The 16,846-nt window shown below is 40.7% G+C and overlaps 2 protein-coding genes and 1 pseudogene across 3 annotated transcripts in view; 1 reads left to right on the top strand and 2 right to left on the bottom strand.

Annotated features, from left to right (window-relative positions):
- POLR2B (RNA polymerase II subunit B) overlaps positions 1-16,846 on the bottom strand; it is a 59,247-nt gene that overhangs the window by 41,518 nt on the left and 883 nt on the right. The window contains exons 2-6 of one of the 2 annotated variants that reach the window (XM_012441063.2): positions 10,628-10,700; positions 6,393-6,543; positions 1,851-1,963; positions 1,501-1,720; positions 966-1,124 (exon numbers count right to left, since the gene is read on the bottom strand). In XM_012441063.2, coding sequence (XP_012296486.1) covers positions 966-1,124; positions 1,501-1,720; positions 1,851-1,963; positions 6,393-6,543; positions 10,628-10,700 — 716 coding nt within the window. Of the gene's footprint in view, positions 1-965; positions 1,125-1,500; positions 1,721-1,850; positions 1,964-3,678; positions 3,782-6,392; positions 6,544-10,627; positions 10,701-16,846 lie in introns of those variants that run through there. The other variant, XM_021670331.2, reaches the window with a different exon arrangement.
- Positions 2,195-2,288, bottom strand: LOC135272181 (small nucleolar RNA U13; annotated as a pseudogene).
- LOC105709244 (eukaryotic translation initiation factor 1-like) lies at positions 12,459-12,908 on the top strand. The gene has a single exon (XM_064364298.1). The coding sequence runs from the start codon at positions 12,513-12,515 to the stop codon at positions 12,852-12,854; it is 342 nt and encodes a 113-aa protein (XP_064220368.1). The 5' UTR covers positions 12,459-12,512; the 3' UTR covers positions 12,855-12,908.

Raw genomic sequence — 16,846 nt, 5'->3', positions numbered from 1 at the left:
AACTTAAGGAGAGTAAAAACTCTGATCTTCAACTTCTTCATTTGCATAAGGCTTACAAAACTAATGTTAGACTCTACAGACTGTAAGATCACAAGACTGGAAACCTAAATGTCTATCAAAAAAATTAAAAATTAAAAAAAATTTAAAAATATACATGAGCTGAAATACAGTTAATTACAATTACTTTTCAAAATAGCTGTAAAGATTAAATCAAGCAATCTGAATAACATATTGGCATACAGCAAATGTTTAAGAACTGCTAGCTACTACCAGATTCCATTGTTATAAGCAACCTATGCTTATAACTATGCCAATGGTGTGCAGCTTCTAAGATGGTACCCAATGATCTCTGACTCCTAATATTGCCCTTGTAATATCCTCCTCAGTGTGGGCTGAATATACTGACTTACTGACTTGCAACTAACAAAAAGAACATAGCAAAAATGACAAGATGTTGCTATCACTTTTAAGTTATAAAACAGTAATTTTCACCTTACTCACACTCTCTCTCTCTGGCTCTTTTTGGTTACTCTCTCTGAAGAAGCAAGCTGCTATGCTGCTGTCAAGTGCTATATGCAGAGGCCCACATGGCAAAGAACTAAGAAAGGCTACCAGTCAATAGCCAACAAAGACCTGAGACTCAGTCCAAAAGCCAATGAAGAACTAAACCCTGCAGACAACCACGTGAATGAGCCTTGAGATTACAGCAGCCCAGGGAAACACCTGATTGCAGCCTTGTGAGAGATGCTTGGCCAAACTGCACCCAGATTCCTAATTCACAAAAACCATGAGATGATAAATGTTGCTAGAGAAGTAATTTGTTACACAGCAATAGGTAAACAATACAACATATAACAACAATAATTTGCTTCAGAAAAGCTTTTTTGGACCAAGAATGCAGTCTAGTAAATTTTAAAATAAGGCAAAAAGGAATAAACCCAAATAACATCATATCCAGTCCGTACCTGTCCTCCTCTTGCCAGCATGCTAACCCATATAGTACTGGTGGGTCGGGAAGAATTCTCGAGACAGGACCTACACTCTCCTGTGTAGGCATATTTAGAATCCTTTTTAGCAAACACATAAACTGTGTTTGTTGCCATTTTCTCTTGGGCAATCAGAACCTATTTGGACAAGAAGAAAGTTACAGCCATGAAATTCAAAAGGTCACAGAAGAAGAGAGTAAAATCTACATCTTAATTTAATCTGATCATATAGGCTCACTGAAATATTTAATTCTTGAACTTTACAAACTCCATTTTGCATAAATACTTCATAGAAATATATAAGCTCCAAAACCGACGAAAACTGACCAAATTTCAAGTGCATACTATATACAGCTAAATAAAGCTTTGGTTTACATAAGTTTAGCTGTCACACCATAAATAAGTCAACTGTCACTATCAAGTTATCCTGCATGAAAATTTTATTTTTTTCATTTCAACTTTAAACTGAATTTTAACTACCATTTTGTAATTTTTTAAAATAATGTTACTATACCTTTTCTGATCCATTAATAATGAAATAGCCACCAGGATCCAAAGGGCATTCATTTAACTCACAAAGATCACGATCTGTCAAGCCATTCAAAAGGCAGTAAGTTGACCGCAACATAATTGGAATTTTTCCTATAAAAGTTTTCTGATGCTGAGTCTGAAGTTGTTCTTCACCTTCTTTAATGACTGTTTTTGTTATATCGACATAAAGTGGAGCAGAATACCTTTGAAAATAAAAGTAGATCACAGTTAAGCAATAGGGTATATGTTAAAACAAATCCTCAAGTGGTTAAAATTACATTTTCAGAATTCTATTTCAGTATCTACTGCTGACAAGGAAAAATTCTTTCTTACGTAAGATTTCTTAATCTAGCTTCATTGGGCATCATTGGTGAAGGAGCACCATCTCTTTCCCAATGGGTAGGCTTGGAAAGATAAATTTGTTCAAACTTCAGTAAATATCTTGGCTGAAATTAAACAAAAAACATGAAAAGGGTAAATAATTTTTTCCACAGAAGTTTTAATGATTCCATTTTCATTGACATTAACATTTTAAGTAAAAGCAGCTCTATAAACTGGCAAAATTAATCCATTTTACTGAAATGGGGACTTTCCAGTCAGTATCCATATCACAAAAACGTCAAGTTTTAAACCTAATCACTTTCTCTTTTTTCCTCTTTTCTTAGAAAGATTTTTCACATAAGACAGGTAATGTGCTAACAAGGTTTATAACAATGTTTAAGGAAGGCTCATCTCACACCCAATCATCACACTTATGAGCTACAAAAGGATCTGATAACTGCTTTCTTAAGGCAGAAGACAAAAAGAGACTTAACATACCAAAAGTAAATAAAGACTGTACACACCATGTGCTCTGAGTTTGTATCAAACTGTTAAAATGGTTTTGAATTAATGATCTATATGGTTTCATGTGCCCTCTCCTTGGTTAGGGTCATCAAAAGTACAAAGTGACCAGAGAACAAAGATAACAATTCCAGACAATTAGAACTGTGTTCTAATCTAATCAATAGAACGTTTTAAAAGAATAAACTTAACTCTTCAATTAAACATACAAATTAATCTGTCAAAGGGGTAGAGTTAACAAAAGAAAAAAAATTTTATTTTAAAAAACACACAAGCTCGGTGCAGTGGCTCACGCCTGTAATCTCAGCACTTTGGGAGGCTGAAGCAGGCAGATCATAAGGTCAGGAGATCAAGACCATCCTGGCCAACATGGTAAAACCCCATCTACTAAAATACCAAAAAATTACCCCAGCGTGGTGGCGTGCACCTGTGGTCCCAGCTACTCGGGAGGTTGAGGCAGGGGAATCCCTTGAACCCGGGAGGCAGAGGTTGCAGTGAACCAAGATTGTGCCACTGCACTCCAGCCTGGAGACAGCAAGACTCCATCTCAGATAGATAGATAGATAGATAGATAGATAGATAGATAGATAGATAGATAGAAAGACAGACAGATAGCTTACACAAAATATCCTAATCACTCTATATAAAGGGCTGAGAACTCCAACCCTGCTGAATATAGCTTAGGCCCATAGCAAAAAACAAAGTTTTCAATTAAACATTCACTTGCTGCCTAATAAAACAAGATCTATGAGGACAACTTTGTAGAGATAAATGGATAGCGTACTTCTCTCTAAATCAAGCCTCAAAGAAGGAAATAGGACTAAGCAGGTGTTTCACTAATGATTAATTATTGACACTCAAGTTTCCCAAGCTGGGGTAGATAAAAGGCAAAGAGAACTGGTAGTGATAAGAAACCAAAGGGAGGCCAACCCTCTACTCCTTATCTGTGCCATCACCTAATCTGGGACATTATTGTCTTAATCCTAGGCTATTCTAGGATTTTTATCTCCTCTAGCCTCTTTTGTTTTGTTTTGTTTAAGACAGTGTCTCACTCTGTCACACAGGCTGGTGTGCAGTGGTGATCTCGGCTCACTACAACCTCCGCCTCCTAGGTTCAAGCGATTCTCTTGCCTCAGCTTCCTGAGTAGCTGGGACTACAGGTGCACGCCACTAGGCCCAGCTAATTTTTCTATTTTTTGGTAGAGATGGAGATGGAGTTTCACCATGTTGGCCAGGCTGCTCTCAAACTCCTGGCCTCAATAGATCCACCCACCTAGGCCTCCCAAAGTGCTGGGATTACAGGCATGATCCACCTCACCTGGCCTCCTCTAGCCTCTTTCTATTCCAAGTAAACATCATTTTCCAAAGAAACTTTTCTAAAATAATGCTTGATGTATATTCTTTGACAATCTCTCAATAATTCCTCATAACATCCAATGACATTCAAAGTTTTCAACAACTGGGTTCCATTTTATCTTCCCAATACCTATTAAAAACAGATAAGCCAAAATCACATATTGATCATTGTGGTCCCCATTCCCATCCCCAATCTAAATACACTAAGTATTTTCTTTTTTTTTGAGACAGAGTCCCACTCTGTCACCCAGACTGGAGTGCAGTGGTGCAATCTCGGCTAGCTGCAACCTCCACCTCCCGGGTTCAAGCAATTCTCCTGTCTCAGCCTCCCAAGTAGCTGGGGCTACAGGTGCCCGCCACCATGCCCAGCTAATTTTTGTATTTTTAGTAGAGACAGGATTTCACCATATTGGTCATCAAGCTAGTCTCGAACTACTGACCTCAGGTGATCCACCTGCCTCAGCTTCCCAAAGTGCTGGGATTACAGGTGTGAGCCACTATCCCCAGCCACACCAAGAATTTTCTTACTGAAATGACTAAGTACATTTCCTCTTCTAAGAGAACTTCTACCTGTCCTTCACAGTAAATTTAAGTCTCTTCCATCTTTTCTATTAAGCTCTGACAACCAAGCATTAGAGATCTCCTCCTCCTGAAGTACTTCCGTTACTGGCCCTTTGAATTTGCTATATTATATTGTTATCTTGCTTGTTATACAAAGACCATGAAGAAAAAATGACCCAACAAGCCGAGTGCAGTGGCTCACACCTGTAATCCCAGCACTTTGGGAGGCTGAGGCGGGTGGATCACTTGAAGTCAGGGATTGAAGATCAGTCTGACCAACATGTGAAACTCCATCTCTACTAAAAATACAAAAAAATTAGCCAGGCGTGGTGGAAGGCGCCTGTAATCCCAGCTACTCAGGAGGCTGAGGCAAGAGAATCGCTTGAACCTAGGAGACAGAGATTGCAGCAAGCTGAGATCTCGCCACTGCATTCCAACCTGGGTGACACAGCAAGACTCTGTCTCAAAAAGAAAAGAAAAAAATGTCCCAAGAATAAAAAAGAAACTTAACATCCCCCCTTCTCCAGCACAGCCCTAGAAGAGCCAATCACTTTCATTCTTAATAGCAAAATTCTGTACAGCATGTCCAACTAAAATGGGAACAACAGACCAGCCCTTAGGAGATAAGCTACACGGAAGAGAAACTGATCTGGCTAGAAACAATGACCTCTCCCTGTGTCTATTTTGAGGGCTTTCCCTACCTCACTTTGTTTCTGAGTTTTCACTGTCCTCAAGGCCCAACATGTTCCAACAGCCTCTCAACTTCTCTAAAACTGGGACAGTCATTATTATGAACTACAAACTTTTTTTTTTTGAGACGGAGTTTTGGTCTTGTTGCCCAGGCTAGAGTGCAATGGCATGATTCAGCTCACTATAACCTCCGCCTCCTGGGTTTAAGTAATTCTCCTGCCTCAGCCTCCCGAGGAGCTGGGATTACAGGCATGCGCCACCACGCCTGGCTAATTTTGTATTTTTAGTAGAGACGGGTTTCTTCACGTTGGTCAGGTTGTTCTTGAACTCCCAACCTCAGGTGATCAATCTGCCTCAGTCTCCCAAGTGCTGGGATTACAGGCATGAGCCACTGCACCTGGCCAGTTACATACCTCTTTATAATCGCTCATGTAAAACTATATTATAGAATTATACCCAGCCAGGCGTGGTGGCTCACACCTGTAATCCCAGCACTTTGGGAGGCCAAGGTGGGTGGATCACAAGGTCAGGAGTTCGAGACCAGCCTGGCCAACATGAAATCCTGTGTCTACCAAAAATACAAAAATTAGCCAGGTGTGGTAGCAGGCACCTTTAGTTCCAGCTACTCAGGAGGCTGAGGCAGGAGAATTGCTTGAACCTGGGAGGCAGATGTTGCAGTGAGCAGAGATGGCACCACTGCACTCCAACCTAGGTGACAGAGCGAGACTCCATCTCAAAAAAAATAAAAAAAATAAAAAATAAAATTATACCCTTAGTATGATTTTAACAATGCTAAAAAATATGCGTATATGTGAGCAAAAGCTACAAGAAGTTTAAAAGAGATTGCTGATATGTTTGGATGATTTTCCTATCTTATCTCATATAATATAATAATGTACTTCATACAATATATAAAAATTAGAAGAGATATTCCTTCAAACATTTTTTATTATTTTTACACTATGAGAAAAAAAGTAGGGTTATCTATCTAAGGCAATGTAACTATCTCCGGTGCACTTCTCTTATTTGTTCATACTTCAGAATCCTCTCTTCCCAACTATTAAATACCTACTATGTGAATAAGGATGAGATTACTTGCAAAAAATTACACCTCTTCATTAGGGAGAATAAATCAGAAAGTGATTGATGGTGCTGTAAGTACTTTGCTAAAAGCTCCAACTGACTTTTTTTTTTTTTTTTTTAATAAAGAAGGGGTTTTACCATGTTGGTCAGGCTGGTCTTGAACTCCCAACCTCAGGTGATCCGCCCGCCTTGGCCTCCAAAGTGCTTGCATTACAGGCGTGAGCCACCGTGCTCGGCCCCAACTGACTTTTTTTTAACCTTTAAGCCAGGTAAGAGAAGGGCTGAAATTTCAAACCAAAACTCTTCTTGTACTGGTATAACTATTAGAATTAATCATCTTACCGGTTCTTCAACTTCTCCACTAGCATGCTGAGCTTCAGCTTGTAGGTCTATAGGTGGAGCATCTTCCACAATTCTTTGAACAGACATCTGAATAAACTCATCAAAAGAATCCAGCTGTTGTCTGACCAAGCCTTTCTCATCAAAATAGGAACTGGGAAAATATTTGAGTTCAGTCAGTTGCAACTCAGTGATAATTTCTAGCATAACTCCCAATTTTCATTATAATCAATTCAACAAACAATCATTAAATACCAACCATTATATGTCAACCACTAAACAAGATACTATGAGGTATCTTAAAATGGATGAAGCCAGGCACATTTTCTTTTTAAAATGTATTATTTGGGGAAAAGCAGCTTATATTTATGGGTAAAATACTTAAAGCACAATATAAGAACTCTAAGGATCCAAGCTCTGGGAGGCCAAGGCAGGAGGATTGCTTGAGTACAGCCCAGGCAACATAATGAGACATTTCTACAAATAAGAAAAAAATTAGCCAGACATGGTGGCATGTGCCTAAAGTCCCACGTACTTAAGAGGTGGGGGATCCCTTGAGCCCAGGAGTTTGTGACTGCATTGAGTCATGATGGCATCATTGGCACTTCAGTCTCGGAAACAGTGAGACCCCATCTCAAAAAAATAAAAACTCCATGTCCTTTACAGGCAAATTTTATTCCACCTCTTTGAAATATTTCTTGAAAAATGTGTCAGGAGAGAAAATTAAAGAAAATTAATAGTCAAAGTTAACAATAAGAACTTCAATTTGAATAGGAGGGAAGTAGTGATATCAATGACAAACAAAATGCGTGAGAAAATCATTAGTTCTATTTTGAACTGTCAAAGGTAGGATGAGAGTAAGTCATTTACATGAAAGTACTCAGCAAAAGACTGGTGATAAAAATGTAGCATGGCTGAGAGATCAGAGCCAGCAGTGTAGATATATAAATCACATGGTTTTCTGTATCTACAATCTAGAGTAGGCATTATTTTCACAAGGAACAGATGCTTTTCAGGTGAGGCGTGGGGAAAGACATAAAGATACAAGTAGATACAAGTACAAGAGACTCTCAACAGATCACTCCCCACTACCATCCAGGAACAGCTGCAAAGCTGGGCATCACAGAGGCTAGAGGAGCGCTGAGATCTAGCACCCTAAAGACTATCTCATCACCCCTCAGCAGCAGGAAGTACTCCACCACATCTCCACGTCTCCACTCTTGTATCTTATGACCTCTATCATCTTATATCTGTGAGACTTTCTTAGCTTCTGCTCACCAAATACTAACTTCCCCACCTTCACATCAATTTTCTAAGACAATATGGAGAGTCCAACTAATCATCAGCCTCCCATTTTGGCTTTATCAGGTCACCTCACACTTCAGTGACAGGCCAACAAACTGGCTGGTTTTCAGTCATGGCCCCACCCTGATCCAGTCAAGTACGGTTACCAATAGTAGAAGTCTGGTTCTACAGCAGAAAACACAGCAGACAACCATACATGTATAAGGTATGACCTAAATAATAGTTGGGGCAATTTATTTCAGTAGAGACTGTCACATAACAGGAAAGAAATTTCTCACAACCATTTGGATTAGCCTTTGATATGTAGGAAAAACACGGGGTTGCCCGTAATATAAATAGCAATGGTTTATAATAGGCAATTTAAGATGAAATATCTTCTAAAACTATAGATAAGTTTCATGTACCCAGGAAGCTGAACTATAGCTACTTTCCCCAAAATTATTAGAATGGGACTTCATTAGAATGTTATCCTTTAAACATCTAAACTATATAAATATTTCATATTTATGATATCTACTCTAATGTTTATTTTACCCTGAAGTCATCTTACGAAGTTACTTGTGATAACACTGCGCCCAGCCTCGAATATCTTTTTAACAAAACAACCTTCAAGAAAGGTATTCAGTTATACTCCAAATACAACTGGCAAAATGTCAGAAGCATGTTTTCTTTGAAAAGGGAGAATGTTGGTCAGGCGCAGTGGCTCACACCTGTAATTCCAGCACCCTGGGAGACCAAGGGGGGTAGATCACCTGAGTTTGAGACCAGCCTGATCACTATGATGAAACCCCGTCTCTACTAAAAATATATAAATTACCCAGGCATGGTGGCACCTTAATCCCAGCTACTCGGGAGGCTGAGACAGGAGAATCACTTGAACCCAGGAGGCGGAGACTGCAGTGAGCTGAGACTGCGCCATCGCACTCCAGCCTGGGCAACAAGAGCGAAACTCCGTCTCAAAAGAAAAGGAAAAGGGAGAATGTTGACCAAGAGGACATGCACCTTGGAGCTGCTGGGGCTCAGAGAGGCATCCATCATCACGTTATTACATATAATGCAGTTGTGAGGGAGTGACAGAAGAGTTATAAGCCTTTAACATCCGAACATAACAGGATGTTACTTTATCACTTGTAAGTTACTTTTCTTATCTATACAAGGCTTCTCAGAATTTTATTACATTTTAGTTACACTTTGAATTGGATGGGAATTTCGGGTGAAATACAACCAATTTTAACTTTGTCCATTTAAAATAATGAAAAAACCAAGGAATCAAATTAACATTACTAGTAATGAAACAAATGTGCCTCCTGAAATGAGGCACTGAGACAATGTCACTTATGTCAAAAGTAATCATCTGAATCTAATTATGAGAAATATCAGACAACTGAAAGGCATCCTAAAAAGTAACTGGCCAGTATTCTTCAAAAATATCAAGGTTTAAAAAAAGGGGCCCAGGCGGGGTGGCTCACGCCTGTACTCCCAGCACTTCACGAGGTCAGGACGTCATGATACCCCGTCTCTAGCAAAAAAATATAAAAAATTTGGTGGCACACACCTATAATCCCAGCTACTCAGGAGGCTGAGGCAGGAGAACTGCTTGAACCTAGGAGGCGGAGGTTGCAGTGAGCCGAGATCGCACCACTGCACTATAGCCTAAGCAACAGAGCAAGACTTCGTCTCAAAAAGAAAAAAAGAACAGACACACTGAGAAAGTGTTTCAGATTAAAGGAAGCAGAAGAATATGCCATGAAAACTAAATCCAGTATGTGATCCTAGGTTGGACTCAGGAGCAGATTAATTTTTATTTTGCTGTCTGGGCATGGTGGCTCATGCCTGTAATCCCAGCACTCTGGGAGGCCAAGGCAGGTGGATCATGAGGTCAGGAGCTCAAGGTCAGCCTGGGCAACACAGTGAAACCCCATCTCTACTAAAAAAATACAACAAAATTAGCTGGACATGGTGGTGGGCACCTGTAATCTCTGCTATTCAAGAGGCTAAGGCAGGAGAATCACTTGAACCCAGGAGGTGGAGGTTGAAGTGAGCCAAGACTGTGCCATTGCACTCTAGCCTGGGCAACAAGAGTGAAATTCTGTCTCAAAAATAAAATAAGATAAATTTTTATTTTGCTATAAATATCAATGAGACAACTGGCAAAATGTAGGTAAGGTCCATAGATTAAATAAGATCACCATAATTGTGATTATGTAAAAAAATAGTCCTTATGTCTACAAGTTACTGGGTTTTTTTTCGTTTTTTTTTTTTTTTTTTTGAAACAGGGTCAGCTGGGCATGGTGGCTCATGCCTATAATCCCAGCACTTTGGGAGGCTGAGGTGGGTGGATCACCAGGTCAAGAGATTAAGACCATCCTGGCCAACATGGTGAAACTCCCTCTCTACCAAAAATACAAAAATTAGCTGGGCATGGTGGCATGCACCTGTAGTCCCAGCTACTTGGGAGGCTGAGGCAGGAGAATCACTTGAATCCAGGAGAGAGAGGTTGCAGTGAGCCAAAATTGTGCCACTACATTCCAGCCTGGTGACAGAGCAAGACTTCATCTCAAAAAAAAAAAAAGAAAGAAACAGGGTCTCACTTTGCCACGCAGGCTGGAGTGCAGTGGTGAGATCTCAGCTCACTGTAGCCTCAACCTCCCACGCTCAAGTGATCTGCAAGTTACTCTCACATTTCAGAAAAAAGTATGTACAAAAAGAGAAAAAGACAAAGAAAATGTAGTATGGGGTAACATTTTCAGAATCTGGGTGAAGTGATTAAATGATTTCTTTATGTAGCTTTTAGGTCTGAAATACTTAAAAAATATATAAATAAAATGATAAATACTCTCATATAGCATATTTATACAGAACATCTATTTATCAAGAATAAGCAGGAAATCTATAGTGTCTTTTCAAACTTATTCACTTTGGTCCATAGTTACCTGATTACAATCCAGCATGCTTCTTGCCACAAATCCGGGGTGATTTCATCATCATCCTCATCATATTGCATATCTGCAAAAACAAAATATTGTACTCATTTGTAACGAGATGCCACTTAGTTAACATCTTGCTCCTATGACTTTACACATGACTTTAAGTAGCAGAAACATATTTTCTTTCTGCTGAATAAGTAATCCTTTCACCCCACTTTTCTAAATTTCAATTACATTAATAAAATAATTTATGTCTATGTCACACAGGTATTCGCCCAATATACAAAGAGACTTACTAGAAAGTTTCAATGTAAGTTGCATGAATTTTAAGTTTTCCATTTTATTGATCAATAAGATTTTCAGAGACTAGAGTCAGAGAACAGGGTAAGGGGGCAGAGCAATGGAAGGATTCCAACAGTTGGGCAACACCCTAAGGTGGGGTGATCTATTACAGCAACATTTCCTACATGTACAGGTGTGAAAGACTGCATTTTCCAAACATGGCCACAAGCCTATCTCCCATCCCACATGGTCTTCTATAATGTGATCTTAACACTCCTATCATCAGATATAGTGGTCTATGTATCCTTTCCTTGAATCCGGGTAGACTTTGACTCTCCTGTAACTAAGAGAATGCAGTTGAAGGCCAGGCGCAGTGGCTCACACCTGTAATCCCAACACTTTGGAAGGCCAAGGCAGGTGGATCACCTGAGGTTGGGAGTTCGAGACCAGCCTGACCAACATGGCAAAACCCCGTCTCTACTAAAAATACAAAATTAGCCAGGCATGGTGGCACATGCCTATAATCCCAGCCACTCGGGAGGCCAAGGCAGGACAATCACTTGAACCAGGGAGGCAGAGGTTGCAGCAAGCCAAGATTGTACCATTGCACTCCAGTCAGGGCAACAGGAGCAAAATTCCATCTCAAAAAAAAAAAAAAAAGAATGTAGCTGAAGTAATGCTGCGATGCTGCATGACTTCAAAAGCCAGATCAGAAAAGGCAATGCAGTTTCTGTAATGTAAGCTAAAAACTTGCTTCTGGAGCCCTGAGCTGTCATTAAAGTCATACACAGGCCAGGCACAGTGGCTCAGGTCTGTAATCCTAGCACTTTGGGAGGCCAAAGGTAGATGGATCACCTGAGGCCAGGAGTTCAAGACCAGCCAAGCCAATATGGCAAAACCCAGTCTCTACTAAAAAATACAAAAATTAGCTGGGTATGGGGGCACATGCCTGTAATCCCAGCTACTCAGGAGGCTGAGACAGAAGAATTGCTTGAATCCAGGAGACAGAGGTTTCAGTGAACCGAGATGGCACCACTGCACTCCTGCCTAGGCAACAGAGCAAGACTCCATCTCAAAAATTTTAAAAAAAAAAATTTTTTTTAAGTCAAACACTATTCTGTAGCTGCTACATTCTGAGGAAGCCCAAACCGTAAGGAGAGGCCACTTACAGATGCTCCGTTAGCAATTTTAGTCCTTGAGTCCTTCTAGGCTGTCTCATGTCAGACATGAGTGTCAATACTATAGATCATCTGTCACCCAGCTGTCAACACTCAGCCTTAATGACTTCCCAAATGAACGAGAGTCATGGTAGAACACAGGCAAGTCATGCCTGCTATGCCCTGTCCAAAATCTTGACCTACAGTATCCATGAACATAACAAAGAAATTTTTTAAGTAGCTAAATTTTAGGGTAGTTGTACAATAGTAATTAACACATTCAAAAAAATCAGTGTGGCCCAGTCACTGAGCCGCCGCCGCCGAGGACTCAGCAGGCTTCCCCTTGAGCCCCCTCACTTCCTGACGTTCCATCCCCCCTGCCCACCTTCTCCCGCCACCCCTGCCGCCGCCTTCCGCAGGCCGTTTCCACCGAGGAAAAGGAATCGTATCGTATGTCCGCTATCCAGAACCTCCACTCTTTCGACCCCTTTGCTGATGCAAGTAAGGGTGATGACCTGCTTCCTGCTGGCACTGAGGATTTTATCCTCATAAGAATTCAACAGAGAAACGGCAGGAAGACCCTTACTAGTGTCCAAGGGATCGCTGATGATTACGATAAAAAGAAACTAGTGAAGGCGTTTAAGAAGAAGTTTGCCTGCAATGGTACTGTAATTGAGCATCCAGAATATGGAGAAGTAATTCAGCTACAGGGTGACCAACCCAAGAACATATGCCAGTTCCTCGTAGAGATTGGACTGGCTAAGGACGATCAGCTGAAGGTTCATGGGTTTTAAGTGCTTGTGGCTCACTGAAGCTTAAGTGAGGATTTATTTGCAATGAGTATAATTTCCCTTGTCACAAGTTTAAAAACCTCACAGCTTGTATAATGTAACCATTTGGGGTCCGCTTTTAACTTGGACTAGTGTAACTCCTTCATGCAATAAACTGAAAAGAGCCATGCTGTTTAGTCTTGAAGTCCCTCATTTAAACAGAGATCAAGCAGTAGGTGCCTGGTAGTGTCAAGCTTGAAACCAAGCAGTACCATCATGTTTCAGCCAAGCCCAGAGCCCTAAGATCCATGGTCAGAAGCTCCTCCGCTCTCCCTCTGCAGAGTTCCCTGCCCTAGGAGAATGTTACCACCTGAAGCGTGAATCTGAGAGGAGAGGATGGGGTAAGGCGGCAGCACCAGCAGCTGTACCACTAGAAGGGAGCCTTTGGTGGTAGAAGATCCCCTGGTGTCTCCAGCCTGACCTGGTCAGAGCTCAGAGAGGCCCCCTTCCCTCTAGTGAGATGATAGGACATCTGGCTTGCCACAAAGGTCTGTTTGACTAGACGTATCCTAGCTAAGGGATGTCCAAACATCAGAATGTGAGGCCAACCTTCTATCAGAGTTAAACTTTTGACAAGGAAACAAATCTGAAACTGATGAGTCATGTAGCTAGCTGTAGAGCTTGCACCTTAATAGCAGCAGCTACCTAATGCCATGTGGAGTAACAAACTGGTTTTTGTTTTTTTTCCCCTTTCAGTTTTAATGTTATGTGTAATGTATTTAAACCCTTATTTAAATAAAACTTGTTTTCAGAAATTTAAAAAAAAAGAAAAAATCAGTGTTGCATTGGTCCTCCAATATTAGTCCGATCTTCTTATGTGAAAGAATAAGTGTGCTGTATTTTTGGGGTTTACTCTAATGTACACAAATATGGCCTGTAAAACTTAAGAGCTTTGGGTTCAAAATCTGATACATATACAAAATAAATTTTTAATAAATCCTTCTTGAATGGAGTGAAATTATTAATCCTTACACATGGGGAAAGGGTAAGAAAGACAAAACTATCTATGATAGCTCAAAGATTTCTAGCTTTGATGAGAGATTAAAAGCTAGTAACACTGCCACACAGGAGGAGCAAGTAAAATGGTAGAAGAAGGAAAGGTCATGATTAGGTCGGCTTTAGAGATATCTGTAGATCACATACCCCTTCAAATACTTCTAGTAGGCACAGGTGTATGAATATAAACTCAAATGAATAGTCTAAATTATAGACAAAGAACATGTGACGCATAATAGATACACACTGACATATAACAGACGTATATCTATTAATGTGTCAATAAACATTTTAAACTTTGAAAAAAAGTATAGAGTTGGAATCATTAATAAATGAGCAAGAGAAAAAGGAGATTTTACACAGAGAAGGAAGACTGAAGGCAGGGTATTTGGGAACACTTTTGTTTAAGAGTCATATGAAAGAAAATGAACCCATAAAGGAGACTCATTTACTCATCCATTCATCAAATTTTTTCTGAGGCAGGACACAGTGGCTTACGCCTGTAATCCCAGCACTTTGGGAGGCCGAGGTGGGTGGATCCCCTGAGGTCAGGAGTTCAAGACCAGTGTGACCAACATGGAGAAACCCCATCTCTACTAAAAAAAAAATACAAAAAAATTTAGCTGGGCGTGGTAGCACATGCCCATAATCCCAGCTCCTCAGGAGACTGAAGCAGGAGTAATCGCTTGAACCCGGGAGGTGGAGGTTGCGGTGAGCCGAGATCGCACTGAGCGGAGATCCCACCATTATACTCCAGCCTGGTCAACAAGAGCGAAACTCCCTCTCAAAAAAAAAACTTTAACTTGTTTCCATGTGGATGACAGAAATCTGACACTTTCACATAGAAAGAAGCCAGCTGAAAAGGAGTTGCTAAAAACTGATGAGGACATACCTAATAAACATTTTAGAGGACATGGATACGAATAAAATGTAAGTTCACTGCTAAAGCAACTCTGATAAACTCTCTTTTTTTCCCACAGGATCGTTATACATGACTAATAAGAATGCAAAATTAGAACAATCACCACCGTGGTGGTCACTTGGCACCATTTAGCAAAATGTTAAAGGTGCGTATCATTTGACCTGACAATTTTATATGTAGGAATGTATCCTACAGACATATTTGGGCAAATTATATGTACAAGATTATTCACTTTCAGCACTGTTTTAACGGAAAAAGACTAGAAATAAATCAAATCAAATATCCATCAAGAGACTGAAGTTATATTACATTCACACAAACTAGGTAGCTGGGGGTGGGGGCAGGGGCGGCAGCAGGTGATGCTGTGTACTGACAAGAACATCTCCATTAAGCAAAATCTAAAAGTGGAGAAAAGTGTGAATGTTACTTTCTGTCCTTAAAAAAAGAGAAAACAATCCCATTTATATTTGCTTAAATATGCATAAAGAAACTGTGGAGGCTGGGTGCAATGGCTCAGACCTGTAATCCCAGCACTTCGGGAGACCGAGGCAGGTGAATCACTGAGGTCAGAAGTTTGAGATCAGCCTAGCCAACAAGGAGAAACCCCATCTCTACCAAAAGTACAAAAATTAGCTGGGCATGGTGGTGCACGCCTGTAATCCCAGCCACTTGGGAGGCTGAGACAGGAGAACTGATTGAACCAGGGAGGCAATGGTTAGTAAGCCAAGATTGCACTGCTGCACTCAAGCCTGGGTAACAGAGCAATACTCTCGTCAAAAAACAAAAAGAAACTGTGGAGTGATAAGAACTTATTATAACAGTAGTTACCTACTGTGGAGAGTTCAAACTCGGAAGATGGTAGGTAAGAAGGGGACCTAACACTTTAACTTTTTTTTTTTTTTTTTTTGGATACAGGGTCTCACTTTGTCCTCAACTTACAGCAGTGTCAACTTCCCAGGCTCAAGTGATCCTCCTGCCTCAGCCACCCAAGTAGCTGGGACTATAGGTGAGCACCACCACACTCCAGCTAATCTTCCTATTTCTTACAGAGAGGGGGGTCTCCCATGTTGCCCAGGCTGGTCTCAATTGTTAAAGTAGCCACCGCATTTTAACATTTTTAAATTTTCTGGTTTGTGAGATATGAGAATATATTACCTAGCCAAAAATTATGCTTTAAAAAATCTTTTTTTCTATTTTTCTTCTACTGGATAGTAGTTAACAGGAAATATGATGATGCTAATAAATTTCTGGAACACAAGATATTAATGAGAAAGAAGTTTAAACAGCTTTAAAAGTTTAAGCTTTTGGGCAGGCACAGTGGCTCATGCCTGTAATCCCTGCATTTGGGAGGTCAAGGCAGGCGATGGCTTGAGCTCAGGAGTTTGAGACCAGCCTGGGCAACGTGCCTAGACCCTATCTCTTAAAAAAAAAAAAAAGAGGCGAGAGGCGAGGTAGCTCACACTTGTAATCCCAGCACTTTGGGAGACCAAGGTGGGCAGATGACGAGATCAGGAGTTCAAGACCAGCCTGGCCAACAGAGTGAAACCCCTCTCTTCTACTAAAAATATAAAAATAAACTGGGTGTGGTGGTGAGCACCTGTAATCCCAGCTACTCGGGAGGCTGAGGCAGGCTTGAACCCAGGAGGCGGAGGTTGCAGAGAGCCAAGATCGTGCCACTGCACTCCAGCCTGGGCGACAGAGCTAGACTAAGTCTCAAAAGAAAAAAAAAAAAGTTTAAGCTTTTGCTTCAATTTTTTCCATCTAATTTATCAGAAGTAGCTGAGGAAATAGAGATGTAAGGGGTGGCCACAGAATTAAGAGCTAGAAGAAAATAAGGTTTGAATTAGTAGATACGGAGAATGGAAAAGGCAGCTACGAAAATACACTAGATTCGACTAAGAATTTTTTTTTTTTTTTTTTTGAGACGGGTGTCACTCAGGCTGGAGAGCAGTGGCGCAATCTCGAGTCACTGCAACCCCCGCCTCCTGGGCTCAAGTGATCCTCCGGTCTCAGCCTCCTGAGTAGCTGGGAATCCAGG

Source organism: Aotus nancymaae, unplaced genomic scaffold (assembly GCF_030222135.1).
Source record: "Aotus nancymaae isolate 86718 unplaced genomic scaffold, 86718_ANA_hifiasm-v0.15.2.pri h1tg000006l, whole genome shotgun sequence".
Lineage (NCBI taxonomy): Eukaryota > Metazoa > Chordata > Mammalia > Primates > Aotidae > Aotus > Aotus nancymaae.
The sequence above is the reverse complement of the archived record's forward strand: the minus strand, read 5'-3'. Positions and strand labels throughout refer to the sequence as shown.